This window comes from Vanrija albida (assembly GCF_041260175.1).
Source record: "Vanrija albida strain AlHP1 chromosome Unknown contig_2, whole genome shotgun sequence".
NCBI classification, from domain to species: Eukaryota; Fungi; Basidiomycota; class Tremellomycetes; order Trichosporonales; family Trichosporonaceae; genus Vanrija; species Vanrija albida.
In genome coordinates this window covers 2,004,665-2,021,278 of record NW_027191421.1, presented here as the reverse complement: position 1 = coordinate 2,021,278, position 16,614 = coordinate 2,004,665, and the positions used below count along the sequence as shown (strand labels likewise).

Sequence of the window (16,614 nt, the reverse complement as noted above, 5' to 3'; positions counted from 1 at the left end):
CCCTCAGCACCTTCCTCGACCTCCTCCGCCTCCCCATACGCATCCTCCTGCTCTCTCACACGACCTCATCCCCCCAAAACCACCACAAAAGCCCCCCGCACCCCCCACACACAAAACCATTCTCCGCCAGGGAGTCGAACCCTGCTCTACCGCGATCGGCACCTCTCGGCGCTGTCTCCCGTGCTTGAGAGGCGGTTATACTAACCGATATACTAGCGAAGAGAACGTCTGACCTCTGGCGGGATCGAACCGCCGACCTCATGCGTAGCGCTCGATCGAGTGTTAAGCATGCGCTCTAACCAGCTGAGCTAAGTGGCCTTGATGGGGACAGGGGGTGGGCGGGGGTGATGGGCGCGCGGGGGGGGCGTGTGCGCCGCCACGGTGCGAGGGTGCGAGGAGACGGTGCACGCACGACTCCCCTGGATCTTCGTGCTCGCCCCGGCGTGCTCGGGGTAACCAAGCAGGTGCGATGCGCGATGCGGCGAGCCACAAGGAAATTAGTCGCCGTCGATGCTCCTCCCCCCCCCCGTGGAAAATGCTGAGCGCAGCCGCCAAGCCGTCCTGCACCAGCACGGCCGACCGGCACGGGCACGCAGTTTCCCCGGCCCGAACCGAATCTCCGCTCGGCGAGGCCACGGCGCCGGCGACTGCGTATTTTTGCTCCTCACGGCTTGGCGGTGGCAAATTTGCTCGTGGCTGCGGGGTAGCGAGCGTGTGCGTCGTGGCCTGCTGCACGCCGCGTGCTGCCTGCACGGCCCGCGCAGCATGCCCGCCGCCCACATGCACGCGCGGCCCAGCACACATCGGCGCCAGTGTGCGGCGCCGGGCCGCCCGATGACCAAATGCGACCGACAGAGAGTTTGCCGTCGCTGTCGGCCCGCCCTGACTTCCGCCACGGTACCAGGTTATCTTTGGTCGGCCGCCGCCACGGTGGGCGGTTGTGGCGCTGTGGCGTGGCGCTCACCCTGTCGGCGACCATCGGTGCCGATCCCACCCGGATAGACGATGCGAGATGGGCCGTCGCTGATGCTGCTGCTTGTGCACGAGCGGTCTGCACGGCCGCGCCTGGCCCAGCGCGCCCAGCGCTGATGACCTCAGGCCACTGACTGGGCGGCGGCGTGCACGTCGGCGGCGGCGCCGTGGCTGCCGGGGCGGGGGTTCCGACGCCAGAGCTGGCGGGCGACGATAAATACTCAGCCCGGGGTGGTGGCCCCCCCAGACAACTCACACACCATGACCTCAGAACCTACGCCCAGCGCGACGGCGCACAAGGGCGACTCGGAGGCGACGCTCCACAAGGCGCCGAAGCCCAAGAAGGAGCAGGCGAAGAACGAGCCCAAGTGGGACTTTGAGGCGCAGCTCAAGGTGGGTCTTGGTAGATTCCACCGCTCACCGCCAGGCGGACCAGGCGGCGCTCGAGGCCGTCGGCGTCGACCCGACACAGCACGCCTTCACGCTGACCTGGGACGGGCTGTGCGTCCGGGGCCGGGGCGGCGCCGACGACGTGCACTTCCAGAAGGACGTGAGCAACCTGCTCATGCCTTGGCGCGTGTGGACGACAGGCAACCGCGCCGCCAAGATCTCGCAGGCGCGCGCCGGCGCCGCGACCCACGACCCGCGCCTCAAGAAGGGCGAGCGCTTCCTGCTCGACGGGTTCAGCGGCGCCCTGGCCCCGGGCGAGATGATGCTCGTCGTCGGGCGCCCTGGCTCAGGCTGCTCGACCTTCCTCAAGGCGCTGTCCGGCCACCACGGGGCGTACGCCGGCGTCGATGGCGCGGTGTACTACGGCAGCCTCAAGGCCAAGGACCGGGCGTTCCGCCCGCTGCGCGGCGAGGTCGCCTTCGTCTCTGAGGACGAGGTGCACGACCCCAACCTGACGGTCGGGGAGACGATGGACTTTGCTGTGCGCATGGAGGCGCCGAGCAAGCGTGCGCGCGCGCACGAGGACGGCAAGGTCATCACGTCGGCAGAGTACACGGCCAAGGCGAAGCACGACGTGCTCAACACGTTCCACATTGCCAACACGCACGACACGAAGGTCGGCGACCAGTTCGTGCGCGGCGTGTCGGGCGGCGAGAGGAAGCGCGTGACGCTCGCCGAGGCGTACTCCACCCACGCGCAGGTGCAGTGCTGGGACAATGCGACGCGCGGGCTCGACGCGAACACGGCATTGCAGTTTGTGAGGATCTGCCGCACGTTGTGCGACGTCGGGAGGCGCATCAACGTGCTCTCCCTGTACCAGGCTGGAAACAGCATGTACGAGCGCTTCGACAAGGTGACTGTCATCGCCGAGGGCCAGGTGATCTACTACGGGCCGCGGGCGGAGGCTCGCGGGTACTTTGAGGCGCTGGGCCTCGAGCACATGGACGGCGCGAACACGGCGGATTTCCTCACGGCCGCCACGGCCGCCAACGAGCGCAAGGTGCGCGCCGGGTTTGAGGGCCGCGTGCCCAACACGGCGGCCGAGTTTGCGGCGGCGTACAAGGCGTCCGAGGTCGCGCAGCGCATGCGCGCCGAGGTCGACGCGGTTCTGGCCGACACAGCGGCACGCGAGGAGGAGACGCGTAACTTGAAGGAGTATGTCGCCCTGCAGAAGAGCAGCCACGCGTTCAAGGGGCTCGCGCAGAAGGCGAGCTACCTCCAGCAGATTCACACGGCGACCATCCGCCACGCGCAGCAACGCTGGGGCGACCAGTGGAGCTTCTGGGCGCGCCAGGTGACCACGCTGGTTATGGGCTTGGTGAATGGGTCCGTGTTTTACAAGGTGTCCGAGACGACGACGGGCTTGGTGGGTTGCGTGCGGGGTGTGGCGCTGACGCGCAGTACCTCCGCGCAGGTGTCATCTTCATGACCATGATGTTCCCCGCCATCCTCGGCTTCTCAGACGTCGCAGCCTCGTTCCAGGGCCGCGCAGTGACGGCAAAGCACAAGGCCTACTCGATGTACCGCCCCTCGGTCATCCTCCTCGCCCAGACACTCGTCGACCTCCCGATCTACCTCTTCCAGAACCTCTTCTTCGTCATCGTCACGTACTGGATGGCCGACCTGCGCCACGACGCCGGCCAGTTCTTCATCTGCTTCGCGGCGACCTTCCTCACCGCGCTCATCTTCTCGTCCATCTTCCGCGCGATCGGGTACGCGTTCAACAACTTCCACAACGCGTCCAAAATGACGGGCGCGGTCTTCCTCTTCATGATCATGTACGGCGGCTTCGCAATCTACACGCCGTCCATGCACCCGTGGTTCGCGTGGATCCGGTGGCTCAGCCCAGTGTACTACGGCTTCGAGGCCATGGTCGCCGGCCAGCTCGACGGCCTCAAGTTTGAGTGTGCGCCGCCCCTCCGCGCGCCCTATGGCCCGGGGTACGAGGGCAAGCCGGCCGGGTGCGCGCTCCCCGGCGCAGAGTTTGGCACCACCGTCGTCGACGGCACAGAGTATCTCCGCCTCGTGCTCGAGTTCTCGACGAGCCACGTCGGCCGCAACTTTGGCATCATCATCGTGCTCTGGATCGCCAGCATCGCCCTCGGCATGTGGTTCCTCGAGCGGCTCCCGGCTGCGGGCTCGTCCAAGGCCGTGACCGTGTACAAGCGCGGCGGCGGCGGCGCGCTCAAGGCGGAATCGGTGGTGCGTGGCACTGCCCCCCGAGACGAGGAGGAGGGGGGAGACACCCAGGTGCTTAACGAGAAGGCGAACGGCGCCGCCGCGGAGAAGGCTAGTACCGGCGCGATCGCGACCCAGGGCACGACATTCACGTGGCAGGACATCTGCTACACGGTGCCTACGCGCGCCGGTGACCTCCAGCTTCTCGACCACGTCACGGGCTACTGCAAGGCTGGTACCATCACTGCGCTCATGGGTTCGTCTGGTGCAGGCAAGACTACCCTCATGGACGTGCTCGCCGCGCGCAAGTCCGAGGGGACTATCACCGGCACGGTGACGCTCAACGGCCGGCCCCTCCCCGTGTCGTTCCAGCGCACGACGGGATACTGCGAGCAGCTCGACGTGCACCTCCCCCAGGCTACCGTGCGCGAGGCGCTCGAGTTCTCCGCGCTCCTCCGCCAGCCACGCTCCCTCTCGGACAAGGAGAAGCTCGCGTACGTCGACACGATTGTCGAGCTCCTCGAGCTCGAGGACATCCAGGACGCCATCATCGGCGTGCCCGGCGAAGGCCTCAGCATAGAGCAGCGCAAGCGCCTCAACATTGGCGTCGAGCTCGTGTCCCGCCCCACCCTGCTGTTCCTCGACGAGCCGACGTCCGGCCTCGACGGGCAGAGCAGCTTCCTCATCGTGTCGTTCCTGCGCAAGCTCGCCGCGACGGGCCAGTCGATCCTGTGCACGATCCACCAGCCGAGCGCGGCGCTCTTCGCCGGCTTCGACCAGCTGCTCCTCCTCAAGGGCGGCGGGCGCACCGTGTACTTTGGCGCGATCGCCGCGCTCAAGGAGTACTTTGTGGCGCGCGGCGTGCCGTGGCCACAGGACGTCAACCCCGCAGAATTCATGATCGACATCGTGTCGGGCGAGCACTCGCTCGGGCGCGACTGGGCCGACGTGTGGCTCGAGAGCGAGGAGCGCGCGCAGATGGTGCGCGACCTCGAGGCGCTCAAGGCCGCCAGCGCGGCCGGCGCGCCCGCCATCGACGAGGCCGACGACCACGAGTTTGCCGCGACCACCTGGACGCAGATGCGCCTCGTGATGAAGCGCGCCAGCGTGCAGCTGTACCGCGACTTTGAGTACGTCGCCAACAAGTTTGCGCTGCACATCCTCGTCGGTTTGATCTCGGGCTTTTCGTTTTACCAGCTCGGAAACAGCTACGCGGATCTGCAGAACCGCCTGTTCACGATCGTTGTTTTCGTGTTCGTCGCCCCCGGCGTCATCGTCCAGACCCAGCCAAAGTTCATCGCCAACCGCGACATCTTTGAGACGCGCGAGAAGAAGGCAAAGTTCTACTCGTGGCAGTGCTTTGTCGTCGGCGAGATTGTCGCAGAGTGGCCGTACCTCGTCCTCTGCGCCTTCCTCTACTTTGTCTGCTGGTACTTTGCGGCGGGACTCGACCTGAGCGCGGGCGCTGCCGGCCCCGTCTTCCTCCAGATGGTCCTCTACGAGGCGCTCTACACCGGTGTAAGTGTCCCAAGTGTACTGTTGCACCCACTCACACCCCCAGATCGGCCAGTTCGTCGCCGCGTACGCCCCCAACCCCGTCTTCGCCGCCCTCGTCCTCCCCCTCCTCCTCGGGACGCTCATGCTCTTCGCCGGCGTCATCATCCCGTACCAGGCCATCACCGCGTTCTGGCGCTACTGGCGTGAGTTACCCCTCCTAAGCCCCGCTCACACCCCAGTCTACTACCTCAACCCGTTCACGTACCTCATGGAGGGCCTCCTCGTGTGGCCCATCTGGGACGTCAAGGTCCACTGCAAGGACTACGAGCTCGGCTACTTCTTCCCGCCGGCCAACATGACGTGCGGCGAGTACATGGCGCCCTTCATGAAGCATGCCTCGGGCTACCTCAAGGACCCGACCAACAAGCTGCTGTGCGCGTACTGCGGCTACTCGCAGGGGAGCGAGTACCTGGCCACGATGGAGATGAAGCGCCGCTTCGACGGCTGGAAGGGCGTGCTCATCACGCTGCTGTTCTGTATCTCGTCGTACGGGTTCGTCTTCCTCCTCCTCAAGCTCCGCAGCAAGGCGACCAAGACGGCGAAGTAGGCGGGGTGGTCGCAACTTATAATACTCTTAGAGATAGATGCAATGTGCGTTTGGCGGGCACGGCCGCAGATTAATGACAGAGCGATGCACCGCAGTCTGCGGGCAACGGCGTCCAGGGTGGTTCACTCGGCTCTCTCGGCTTCTATGTAAGCTCACAGGGCCTTGAATCGGCGCCGAGGACGCCTCGGCGGCTAGCAGCAGCAGTGCAGTGCAAGGTAAGCTACTGCCCAAGCTACTGCCCATGGCCTATGTGGTTGACGATTACACGGCGCGTCTGTGCTGCGTCGGGCCCTCCGCATTCCACACGCGGCGCGTGTTGCGACGGCAGACCACATGGATGCAAATTGCTTACTGCAGCCTAACGTCCTTACAGGCGTGTACCCCAAACCCAAACGCACCAACAAGCATCTCTAGCTATGGCGCTAAGCTTCCTGAAGCGGACGAGCCTGAGGTGACGTGCGTGGCGTGGCAGTGCAGCGGGAGCGCGGCCCGCAGCGTCGTCAGTCAGAAAACCTTGTGCCTCGCTCGGAAGCTAAGGCGGAGCGGCAGTGTGCACGAGCTGCCAGCCCTCCTTCTGCGTGTTTATTTTTCTGCACGGTGTATCAAGCACAAGAATGCACGAAATACACCGGTGCCCCTGCACTCTCTGCCAGGGCAGCACAGCAAAGGGGAGGGAGGAGGGAGAATGTGGCGCCGCTCCCTGACGTTTTAGAGCGGGTGTGGCAGCGATTGACGACGACAGGACCATAAAGTCCGAGCGATGCCTGAGCGACTAGGCCTGGTGCGAAGAGCCTGAGGCGCAGTCTCGTTCTCGGGCTGCTCGCCTGTGGTGCAAAAAAACACCCAGAGCAAGCCGAGTCGCGCGGGCTATTGGCACCCAGGCGCGACCTGCCAAGCCGTGCCGCAGCGTCGAGGGGGGACGGGGGGCACCTATACCCCGTGCCAGCTACGCGCCAGTGGCCAGCTGCTCGACGCACACGCAATGCCTCGCCTCGCCTAGCATCCAGCATAAAAAGAAGAACAGCGTCTCCCCCGTCCCCCCATCACGACCCATGCGCGCAAGCCACCACCAGCGCGTGCTTGGCCACGTCTCGTCCGCCGCGCGCTCAGCCGGGCGGCGCGCCGCGCGGCGGCCGCGCACGACCGCGCTCCTCGTCCTCCTCCTCGCCTGCGTCACCTTCTACACCGCCTTCTACCACACAGTCTGGGGCAAGCACGGGCGCTGGTACTGGAACTACGCGGTCGCCGTGCTTCCGCTCCCGCTGGCGCGCTACGCGCCCCAGGGCGACTGGGGCCCGATCGACTACCCGCCGCGCTTCGTGCCCGAGATCTACGCCGCGCCGTGGATGGGCGACTTCGCGCTGCCGGACCTCACGCCGCCGGTGTACGCGCCCGTCGCTGACCGCGCCACGGCGCCGCACGTCGCCAACGCCAGCGTCGCCCTCACCTCCCCGGCGCTCATCAAGCTCACGATATTCAGCACGGTCAAGCCGGCCGCGGCGGAGAAGCGCGCGCTCATCCGCCGCCTGAGCCCCGTGTTCAACGTCCCCGAGCGGCTGCGGCACCTCATCGAAGTCAAGTTCGCCCTCGGGCACGCGTACCACGTCGGCGTGGAGGGCAAGGAGAACTGGGCCGTCGACGAGGAGACTGAGGCCGCGCTTAAAGAGGAGCAGAGGGTTCACGGCGACCTCCTCCGCCTCGACCTCGAGTACGGCGAGAACCTCCGCGAGGGCAAGATCCTCGAGTGGATCCGCGCCGTCGGCATGGGGCGGGACGGGGGGCGCCCGGCGTGGTGGCTCTTCAAGGTCGACGATGATGTGAGTGGGGGGGTGGGGGTGGGGGCAAGGGATGAGGGCGGCGCGGCGCGGCGCGCGCGTCTCTCGCAGGCTGCCCGGAGACGTCTTCACGCAGTTTTCGACGCAGAGCCCGGCCGTCGGCGCCATCATATCTGGCAGCCGGGCTCTGCGCTCCGGACCGCCGCGCCGGCCACCCCAAAACCCCGTTGGCGCCACTAATCCCCCAGTCCGTGCTCAACCTGCCCAACTTTCTCGACACGCTCCTCGCCCACGACGCAAGCAAGCCGATATACGCCGGCACGTCGCTCGCCCGCTGGCCGGCCTACCACCACCACTTTACCGGCCTCGTCACGGGGTTTAGCTGGCCGCTGGTGGGTTAACCCCGGCGTTATGTCCGGCTCGGCCGGTGCGCAGCGCCACTTCGCTAATCCCCCAGCTCCGCACCCTCGCCGAGGGCATCGACAAGATGACGCACGCCGAGATCGTGCGCTCGTTTGACGACGACGTGCTCACCGGCGAGCTGATGGTGGGTGCTCTTCCCCTCTTTTGCTGATGCTAGTTCTGCCTGCCGCCCGCGCCACATTGCCGCCCCACGCCCGCCGACCCGAACGGCACCACGCTCCCAGAGTACTGCGACGTGCGGACGCCGCCAGAGAACGGGTGGCTCTGGCCCCTCCCGCGCGGCGAGGACAGGCGCACCGGCCTCATCCGGCTCGACTTCCTCCGCCGCATGGGCGACCCCGCGGTCTGGCTCGTCAAGGGCGACCTCGCGTGGCACGGCTGGTGGCTCAAGCCGCACGACGGGTACACTTACTACTGGCGCAAAACGGTGCAGGGCGTCGTTTGGCGCCCGCCCCAATGGCTGGAGAAGTACGCCGACCCGGCTGTCGTGGCGCGAGAGGCGCGAGACGAGGCGGCATAGCCGGCCGACACGACGTGTATTTCTAGTGCGATCTGTAGCTGTGTGCAAGCATCATGCAAAATAGAAGCGACTATTGTCCGGGCACTATAAGGGTGGGATAACTAGAGGATAATGAGGGCAGCGGCGCCAAAGCCAGCAAGGGCGAGGACGCCGCTCGCAGCGGCGCGGAGGGCGCCCGACGAGGGGCGCGAGCTTGCGGCGGGGGCCGCGCTGCCGCTCTGCGAGCCGGGGGTCGGGTCGCCCGCGCCGCCGGCGCTCGAGTCGACAACAGTGACGATCACGAGCGACTGCGACGTCGACGTGGGGAACACGGTGCTCGACAGTGTAGAGTTGACCACCGTCGTGCCGTTCGCGCCGACGACGGTCGAGTTGACGACCGTGATGTTGACGCTGGGCGTGGGGCCCGTGGGCGCGACAGACGTCACCTGCGCGTTGACGGCCGAGCTGCGCGTGCCAGTGTACGCGCCGCCCGCGGCCAGCTGCGCCAGTGGGATGCCGTTCGAGATGGTCGAGTACGTCTTGCAGTTGGACGTCTTGGGCGTGGTGGCGGGTGCGGCCGGGGTGGTCGTCTAGAAGGGGAGTCAGTGCCACCGCGCTACTTGTGGAATGCCTGACAGCCCGGCGCGTCACGCGCCACGCCTTGCTGCGACCGACGCCACACGCACGCCCCGCCACACTCACCTCGCCTTGGGTCCACACACCGGTCGTCTTGACGCCGTCAGGGGCCGTGTTGGTGTATGTCCCAGTGTAGCGCTGCTGGAAGGTCGAGTAGCCACCTCCAGGGAGCGGGTACAGACCCGGCGGGATGGCGGCGTCGCCGTCGCACTCGGTGAAGCTGTTGTCCGTGTAGTCGCCGGGCATGACCCACTGGCAGCCCATGAGGTCGAGCGTGTGCTGGCACATGGTCGACGCCGAGAACTCGCCCTCGCCGATACAGATGCGGAGGCAGAACTGGTTGTACGACATGTAGCTGGGCGCGGTTAGTGGCATGGCCGCCGCGGCACCCACTTCATCCACTCCTCGTACGAGACGTCGGGGCCCGTGGCGGTCGTGGTCACGTTACCGCCGACGGGGTTGCCGAGGTTGGTCGCGCCGTGCGGGTCAAGCTCGCCGCCGGCGTCGCCTGCCGCGATGTTGAGCTTTGTAAAGTCGCCAAAGCCCTGGATCTGCCAGTACACGGGCGTCTTGACAAAGTGCGCCGAGGTGACGGTGCCGTCTGGGATGACGCGCGCGTTGTTGCGCGGCTGGGTGCACCACGCGACCACTTCGCCCTCTGGCGGGAGTTAGCTGGGCTCCTAGACCGCTGCACCGCATGCGTGACGCTAAGACTAACCGACATTGCCTGGGCGTTAGCGGAGCTCGCAGCGAGGCATCTGCTCACCAATCACCTCGCCGGGGTGCTGCGGCGCAAAGACACACCAGTCGTCGATGGCGTTGAGGCCTGGGGTGGTTAGCTGCGGTGCGCGCGGGCGCCGAGCCGACGCACTGAGCAGACGCGCGTCCGAGTTCTGGTTGATGGGCGTGCCGAACACAGGCGCGGGGGGGTTGGTCGCGCCCATGGGGCCAGTGGCGAGCACCTGCGCCTTGGCCTGGGGTGTGAGCTGGCTGGGGCTGTGCGCGGGACTCACCGTCGCTGCGGCCGTGCCGAGGGCGAAGAGAACCTGAACGAGTGCGGGGGACATGTTTGTTTGCGTGTGTGCGTGTGTGCGTGTGTGTGATGCGCGTGCCGTGCCGTCTATCAACTGATTATATATCGACCTGTACGTGTGTGCAGCGAGCAGAGACCCAGTGGAGACCCAGAGCAAGAACAAGAGACAGCAGACCTTTAAAGGAATGTCGAGGTGCATGCACTGCCGTTGGTCGCGCGCAGCGGGCAACAAACAGCAAGAGTCGACGACGCTAGCCCGTTGCTGCGGTTGCGGGCCTGGGCAGCCGCTGGGCGAGCTGGGCGAGCTATTTGTGGCTGCGCCGAGGAACGACAACACCTGACCGGAATCGGGCAGGAAGGTGGGCAGGCAGGCCGGGATCTCGCCCGCCCGCCCGCCTGACCGTCCGCCCGCCGGTAACTTGTTCCGCGGCCGTCGTGTCGTCGATGATGCAGGCCAGCGGGCATCGTCACCCACCGTTACGACGCACATGTGGCCGTGTCGCTGGCCACATGATGCCTGCACCGCAGCGGCTGTCGGGATGGCTAGCGCAGCGCAATGCAGCTGCTCGCTCGACGCGACGCGGGCAAACCCGAGTTGTATCACCACGTTGTGGATGTTTGGATGGTTTGTCCTGGCCCTGGGCGTGTCCTGAGTCGGCCGTTACGCAAGCAGCGGCTCGCTCGTCCTTTGCCCACTGACCCCGCAACTCCGCAGCCCCGCAGCCCCGCGGCCCCGCAGGTCCGTCTACCCGACACGTGCAAGTCACGGTCTGGTCTGATCAGCGACAGTCTGGCTAGTCTGGACAAGGTGGTTGGTTGGCTGGGCTGAGTGCTTGCGAAGGAGTGCCTGCCGGTGAGCCGAAATATGGTTGAGACCAACCGGGAATGTGGGCTGTCACCCAGCAACAAAAGTCACACACGGGGGGCTATCTCCGTTGTCATTCTGCGCTGGGCGACAATGCTCTCTGCGAGGCCAGATGCAGCCGAACAGCGAGCGCATCCACTGGCCGGCGAATGCATACGCTGCGGTGGCAGATCTCACCGGCCCGTTTAGTGATCTGCCTCCGACTCGCGCCCCGGGCGATCGGCCCATCCCGCGCGTCGCTGGCTTCCTCGCTGGCTCGCGTGGTGGAGGCTCGTCGTCAAGGAAAAGGCACATCTGGGGCCCACCCACATGGCGCAAGCAGCCCATCCCATCGCTTGCTCGCGTCGTCAAGACAGTCGTACCATCTCTGCGGCCATCTCGTCTCCACCCATCTCACCGCAACCACAACGCAATGATCCTCGAGCTCCTCGCGCTGCTCGCCGTCGTGGCGCTGCTCTACGCCCTCGCCAACCGCACGCCGCACGTCGCGAGCGACTTTGTCAACGGTCGCCCTGGCTCCAAGCCGGAACGCTACCCACGTGCCAAGTGGCCGTACGGCGGGGTGCGCGGCCTGGCCGCCTTCTTCACCTTCTGGGTCGAGAGCATCCTCTCGTGCGGCGCGCCCATCGTCTTCTGGGTCAAGCCGTGGTGGACGCTGGACCGGATGGGCAGGTACGACGGCAAGGTAGGTCCCACGTGCCTGTTGCCGCGGCTGTCCCCCTGACGTGCGTCCAGGTCGTCCTCGTCACAGGCGGTGCCGGCGGCATCGGCTACTCGACCGCCAAGGCGTGGTTCGACGCCGGGGCCAAGGTGTACATCGCCGCGCGGTCCGAGGCGCGCGCCAACGCGGCCATCGACAACATCCTGCGCGGGGGCGAGCCCAACCTCTTCTTCAAGTGGGAGTACGCTAGCCCGGCGCCGGTGCGCAGCGCAGCCGACAGGGCGCGCCTCGTCTTCGTCCACCTCGACCTTGAGGACCTGGCGTCCGTCGACGCCGCGGCCGCGCAGCTCATCGCCGCCGAGCCGCACCTCGACGTGCTGTACGCCAACGCCGGGCAGATGGCGCTCCCGCCCGGCGCGTACACGCGCCAGGGGGTGTCGATGCAGTTTGGCGTCAACGTGCGTGCCCGACGGTTCACGACTGACCCCACGCCCAGACGCTCGGCCACGCCCGCCTCTACAAGCACCTCATCCCCCTGCTGCAGGCGGCGACGCGCGCGCACCCCGAGGACCCGGCACGCCTGCTGACCATCACGTCGCTCAACCACCTGTCGGCACCGATCGGCGGGGTCAAGTACGAGTCGCTGCGCCGGCCCGGTGCCCAGGTCGACCTGTGGCAGGAGTACGCGATGAGCAAGTGGGCCAATATCGCGCTCGCAAAGTGGGTGCACTGGCACTACGGGGGCGCCGGGGCCGACGGCGAGATCATCAGCATCGCCGTGCACCCGGGCATGGCGGCGTCCAACATCTGGAAGCATCTGCCCGAGGCCGGGCGCTTCGAGGCGAATCCGTGGCTGATGCGCCTCATCAACTTTACCCAGGCCGAGGGCGCGCTCAACCAGGTGTGGGTGGGCCAGCTGCCGGTCAAGGAGGCGCGCGCCCTCAGCGGAGAGTATGTCACGTGCTACATGCGCAAGGGGACGCACCGCGCCGACCTCAACGACCGCGAGGCGGTCGAGGGGCTGTGGAAGTGGTGCCAGGACCAGACGCTGGGGGTGGAGGGGGAGTAGAGAGAGCTACGACGCTGGAGGTTCAGACACAGTAGACTAGATACGGCGTTGGGGGTGCAGCCGCAGTAGACTGGATACGGCGCTGGGTGCAGACGCAGTAGACTAGATACGCCGGCGGGCCGCGGCCCAATGCCACTATGCTACATGCACTCTACACGGGCCTGTCGTGCAGGTCTACAATCTCTGCGATGCGCGCCGCGAGCACCTTGAACGCGTCGTACGCGGCGGCCAGCTGCGCGTCGGTATTCTCGTCGGGGATATGGCCTTGGGTCAGTCAGCGCGTCCCTCCCCCCAACCCACTCAGCTCCACCTCCAGCGTATACCCCGGCGCGTACGCCTCCCACCCGTCGTGGTCCGGCACGTCAGTGGCGGGGCGCAGGTCGTCGCGGCCGACCAGCGTGGCCGTGGCGAGCGCCCACGCGCGCGCCGCGTTAGCGCTGTCGTACCCGCCTCCGCCGAGCACGGCAGTCGGGACGCCCCACGCCATGACCCGCCCAACGAGGGCCGGCACCCCCCCGTCACCAGAGACACCCCACGCGCCGTACCGCCCCACCGGGTCGCGCGGGAGCCCGTCCACGCCGAGCTGGAGCACGACGTAGTGCGGCCTGTACGCTGCCTTTATGCGCTCGACGCTGGCCCAGAGCCGCGCGTACGTCGCGCTGCTGGCGTACGCCGCGAGCGGGAGCGACAGCGAGAACGGGTGCGGTGTGTCCGCTGGGGTCAGGCCCGGCGCCGCGGGCGGGAAGAAGCCAGCCGCAGCGTGGTGCACGCTCAGCGTGAGGACTTGGGGCGGGCGCGGGCGGCCTTTGAGCGGGTGGGGAAAGTGCGTGGGCGACGCGAACGCCTGCGCGACGCCGTCGCCGTAGTGCAGGTCGAGGTCGAGGTAGAGGATGCGGGCGCGGGGGGCTGGGCGGGGGGGTTGTGAGGCCTCACTTTCTCCGGGCTCGCCGCTCTCCCCAGAGTCCCCGGCCCCGCCTGGCGCCCGCGCCGCCGGCACGCCCGCCCGCGTCAGCGCCAGGATCCCCAACACCGCGTCCGCGACGTAGCAGAACCCACTCGCCCTGCCCTTGAGCGCGTGGTGCCGCCCGCCGTCCCACACGACGGCGGTGCGCGCCTCCCCCCGCGCGAGGAGCGCGCACGCGGTCAGCGTCGCGGCCGCCACGAGGGAGGCGTACGCCGGCAGCGCGGGGAACGGGGGGCAGTCGTGCTCGAGCCCCATGGTGCGGCGGCGCTTGCGGGGGCCGTCGGCGTCGTCGTCAGACTCGGTGTCCGACTCGGACTCGCCCCGCGCCTCGAGCAGGTACTCTGCCGTTAGCCCCCGCCCCGCCCGCCGCACCCACCGACGTACCCCCGCGCGTGGTACCGCGCGAGCTCGGACGCCGAGCCCAGCGCCGGGTCGGGCGCGACGACGCGCGCCGTGCCGGGGCCGCCGTCGTCCGAGACCAGGCCGAGCGCGCGGATGAGCGCGTGCACCGTGCTTGAGCGGCCGCGGTTCGCCGGGAGCTCGTCGGCGGCCGCCTCGAGCGCGGGCGACCACAGGTAGGCTGTGGTCATGGCAAGGGTTGGGCAGAGTGAAAGTCTCAGAAGGAGGAGCGAGTGTCAAGTGGTGCACCAATGTGGAGGTCGCCCGACGCGACTGCTATCAGCTTTGGCCAAGTCTAATGCAATACAAAAACACGTCTACTACTCCGGTGGCCAGCCGGAGGTTCGCAAACTACTACTCCCGTTGCTGGGAGGTTCGTTCCGTGTTTTGTTTTGTTTTGCTTTTGTAATGGTTTGGTTTGGTTTGGTTTGGGTTTGTTTTTTTGGTTTGTTTTGGTTTTGTAATTGGGGTGGTTTCGGTTGGGTTATAGGTTATTACTGTTTTAGGTCCAATCCTCACCCGGAGGATCACTGGATTAGACCAGGCTTGAGCGGGGGTCGAACCCGGGAGGTTTTTCTAAGCGGAGGTAATGCTCGACGCTCGTGGTGCTAACCACTTCGCCACAGGGGAATCCACCCTCTGTGGCGTTGCTGACTGCACGCCGGCATGCATATCATCCAACAACCGTGCGGTGGCATCCTGCATGCCACATCCACACCTCCAGCGTCTCTCCAACAACTCATAACGCACCCACCGGGACCCCCCCCCCCCCTCACAATACGACCATGCATCTAACGGTCGCGAAGAGCAGTGTTCCTACAGCCTAAAGTACAAACATTACACCAAGCGCACACAAGACGCTCTATCCGCACCCGCGCACCCGCCCACTCACTCGGCGCGCCACGCCCCCTCATTCCCTCCTTTCACCGGACTGCCCTCCTTCTCCTTCTGCGCCTCGCGCACCCAGCGGTCGAGCTCGTCCCGCATCGCCTTGACACGCTCGTCAGGCGAAGGGTGTGACGACGCCCACAGCTTGAACAGCGACCACCACGGCAGCGTCGCCTTCTCAATCTCCTCGAGGTGGGTGACAGACGACGCGTACTCGTCCACTGCCGACCGCGGGTTGTACCCCGCGTGCGCGAGGAGGCGAAGCCCACTCAGGTCCGCCTCGTACTCGTGCTTGTACTCGAACCCAACATGCCCAAGCCTCTGCGACATCTCCTCGGCGCTTGTGCGGCCAACATTAGCCAGGGCGTCGTTCACCGTTGGCCCAAGGAAAATGCTGCAACATTAGAACAGCTGTCGCCCGCGCTACTCACGTAAAGGGCCAGATGCAGGCGCGGAGCAAGTCGATGCTGAAGTTCAGGATAGACGGCCAGAGGACTTGCTGATGAGACAGAGTCTCGAGGTGGTGGCTCAGGAGCAGGTGGCCCATCTCGTGCGACAGCACCATGGCCAGGTGCAGAGTCTGCTCCTCGGTCGGCTGCGGTGGTGCGTTCACTCTCCGCGGGGTTGTGGAGAAGAGGCCACCGAAGAGACCACCAGACTGCGGTGCGGGTTCTGGGGGCGGCGGCGCATTGTTGTGCTTCATGATCTCGTCCAGCAGCCCAGTAAAGATGACGATGCCGCCGGCGCCCTTACCACCAAAGCCGTACGAGAACGCGTTCTTGTCTGGAGAGTCCATGATCAAGATGTTGTACGGCGGGCCGAGCTCCATGTGCTCGAGGCCGGACATCGCGTCGCTACCTGGTAGCGCAGCGTGCAGGCGAGCCGATACTCGTGGGCGTGGTCGGAGGGGGTACGATGGCTTGGGCGGGTACAGATCGGGCGCGTCTGCTGGCCGGGGTAAGCCTTGCTCCGTCCTTTCGGCGGCCGCGATCATGGACGCCTCGATGTGGCGAAGTGTCGACTGAACCCACTGCCACCGCCAGTCAGAGAATGGCAGAACAGGCGGCGCTGGCTTCTCAGGCGTGGTAAGAAGGTTGATGACACTCTTGTACCAGTTGGCCCCCTCGAGACTTGTAGCCACGACGTCTTCCTCCTCTGGGGTGAGGAGAATTAGACGCCATCGCCCAGTCAGCGGCACGCGCTCGAGACCGGTTGCCCATACTCCAAGGAGGAGGAGGATAGGGAGGCCGACGAGCATTGCGACGACAACACGCGACACGCGAAGTCTGTCTTTGAACATGCGCAAGCTGATCCAGTACCGTCGCAGCGCATCCACTTCTCCTCGCTCTTGGTGAGTGAGCTCGTTGTAGTACCGGACCGACACTGGCGGAAGAGGCGGGAGGAAGAAGAAGGAAGCACGAATGTAGCGTTGGGTCTTGCGGACCCAGGCGTCGTGGTCGCACTTGGAGTCGTCGACAGACGGCTTCTTGCGGCTCGGGTCATGTCGCCGCCAGTGCTTTGGCAGTGGTACGCTGTATGCCACACGACCGTCTGGTGCCAGCAAGCCTTCGATGCCGCCCGTCTCCTTCTCTGGGGCGTGGACGAGTTGCAGAGCTTCGTCCATTGTGACCCGCACGCCGCGCTCGCCCTCGCACCACATCTTGTAAAACTCGTCTGCTTCGGGGGAAGCATATGGCA

General features: G+C 66.4%; 6 protein-coding genes and 2 non-coding genes across 8 annotated transcripts; 3 read left to right on the top strand and 5 right to left on the bottom strand.

Annotated features, from left to right (window-relative positions):
- Positions 1 to 119: 119 nt before the first annotated feature.
- Q8F55_002427 lies at positions 120 to 222 on the bottom strand. Its single transcript has one exon. It is a non-coding gene; the product is annotated as a tRNA-Glu (tRNA).
- A 7-nt stretch (positions 223 to 229) lies between these two features.
- Positions 230 to 318, bottom strand: Q8F55_002426. Its single transcript has one exon. It is a non-coding gene; the product is annotated as a tRNA-Val (tRNA).
- Positions 319 to 1,233: 915 nt separating this feature from the next.
- Positions 1,234 to 5,704, top strand: Q8F55_002425 (uncharacterized protein; the record flags this gene model as incomplete). Its single annotated transcript, XM_069351027.1, has 5 exons — positions 1,234 to 1,365; positions 1,400 to 2,788; positions 2,824 to 5,118; positions 5,162 to 5,300; positions 5,337 to 5,704. The coding sequence occupies 5 exons, from the start codon at positions 1,234 to 1,236 to the stop codon at positions 5,702 to 5,704; spliced, it is 4,323 nt and encodes a 1,440-aa protein (XP_069211413.1).
- Positions 5,705 to 6,756: 1,052 nt separating this feature from the next.
- Positions 6,757 to 8,422, top strand: Q8F55_002424 (uncharacterized protein; the record flags this gene model as incomplete). Its single annotated transcript, XM_069351026.1, has 4 exons — positions 6,757 to 7,521; positions 7,728 to 7,871; positions 7,937 to 8,026; positions 8,129 to 8,422. The coding sequence occupies 4 exons, from the start codon at positions 6,757 to 6,759 to the stop codon at positions 8,420 to 8,422; spliced, it is 1,293 nt and encodes a 430-aa protein (XP_069211412.1).
- Positions 8,423 to 8,523: 101 nt separating this feature from the next.
- On the bottom strand, positions 8,524 to 10,104 carry Q8F55_002423 (uncharacterized protein; the record flags this gene model as incomplete). The annotated part of the gene is made up of 6 exons (XM_069351025.1): positions 8,524 to 8,991; positions 9,104 to 9,392; positions 9,431 to 9,695; positions 9,804 to 9,863; positions 9,909 to 10,011; positions 10,051 to 10,104. 6 exons carry the CDS (start codon positions 10,102 to 10,104, stop codon positions 8,524 to 8,526), a joined length of 1,239 nt encoding a protein of 412 aa, XP_069211411.1.
- A 1,243-nt stretch (positions 10,105 to 11,347) lies between these two features.
- Q8F55_002422 (uncharacterized protein) lies at positions 11,348 to 12,665 on the top strand (the record flags this gene model as incomplete). The annotated part of the gene is made up of 3 exons (XM_069351024.1): positions 11,348 to 11,620; positions 11,671 to 12,054; positions 12,093 to 12,665. 3 exons carry the CDS (start codon positions 11,348 to 11,350, stop codon positions 12,663 to 12,665), a joined length of 1,230 nt encoding a protein of 409 aa, XP_069211410.1.
- A 151-nt stretch (positions 12,666 to 12,816) lies between these two features.
- Positions 12,817 to 14,219, bottom strand: Q8F55_002421 (uncharacterized protein; the record flags this gene model as incomplete). The annotated part of the gene is made up of 4 exons (XM_069351023.1): positions 12,817 to 12,929; positions 12,966 to 13,571; positions 13,722 to 13,970; positions 14,006 to 14,219. 4 exons carry the CDS (start codon positions 14,217 to 14,219, stop codon positions 12,817 to 12,819), a joined length of 1,182 nt encoding a protein of 393 aa, XP_069211409.1.
- A 697-nt stretch (positions 14,220 to 14,916) lies between these two features.
- Q8F55_002420 (uncharacterized protein) lies at positions 14,917 to 16,540 on the bottom strand (the record flags this gene model as incomplete). The annotated part of the gene is made up of 2 exons (XM_069351022.1): positions 14,917 to 15,310; positions 15,348 to 16,540. The coding sequence occupies 2 exons, from the start codon at positions 16,538 to 16,540 to the stop codon at positions 14,917 to 14,919; spliced, it is 1,587 nt and encodes a 528-aa protein (XP_069211408.1).
- Between the last annotated feature and the right edge of the window lie 74 nt (positions 16,541 to 16,614).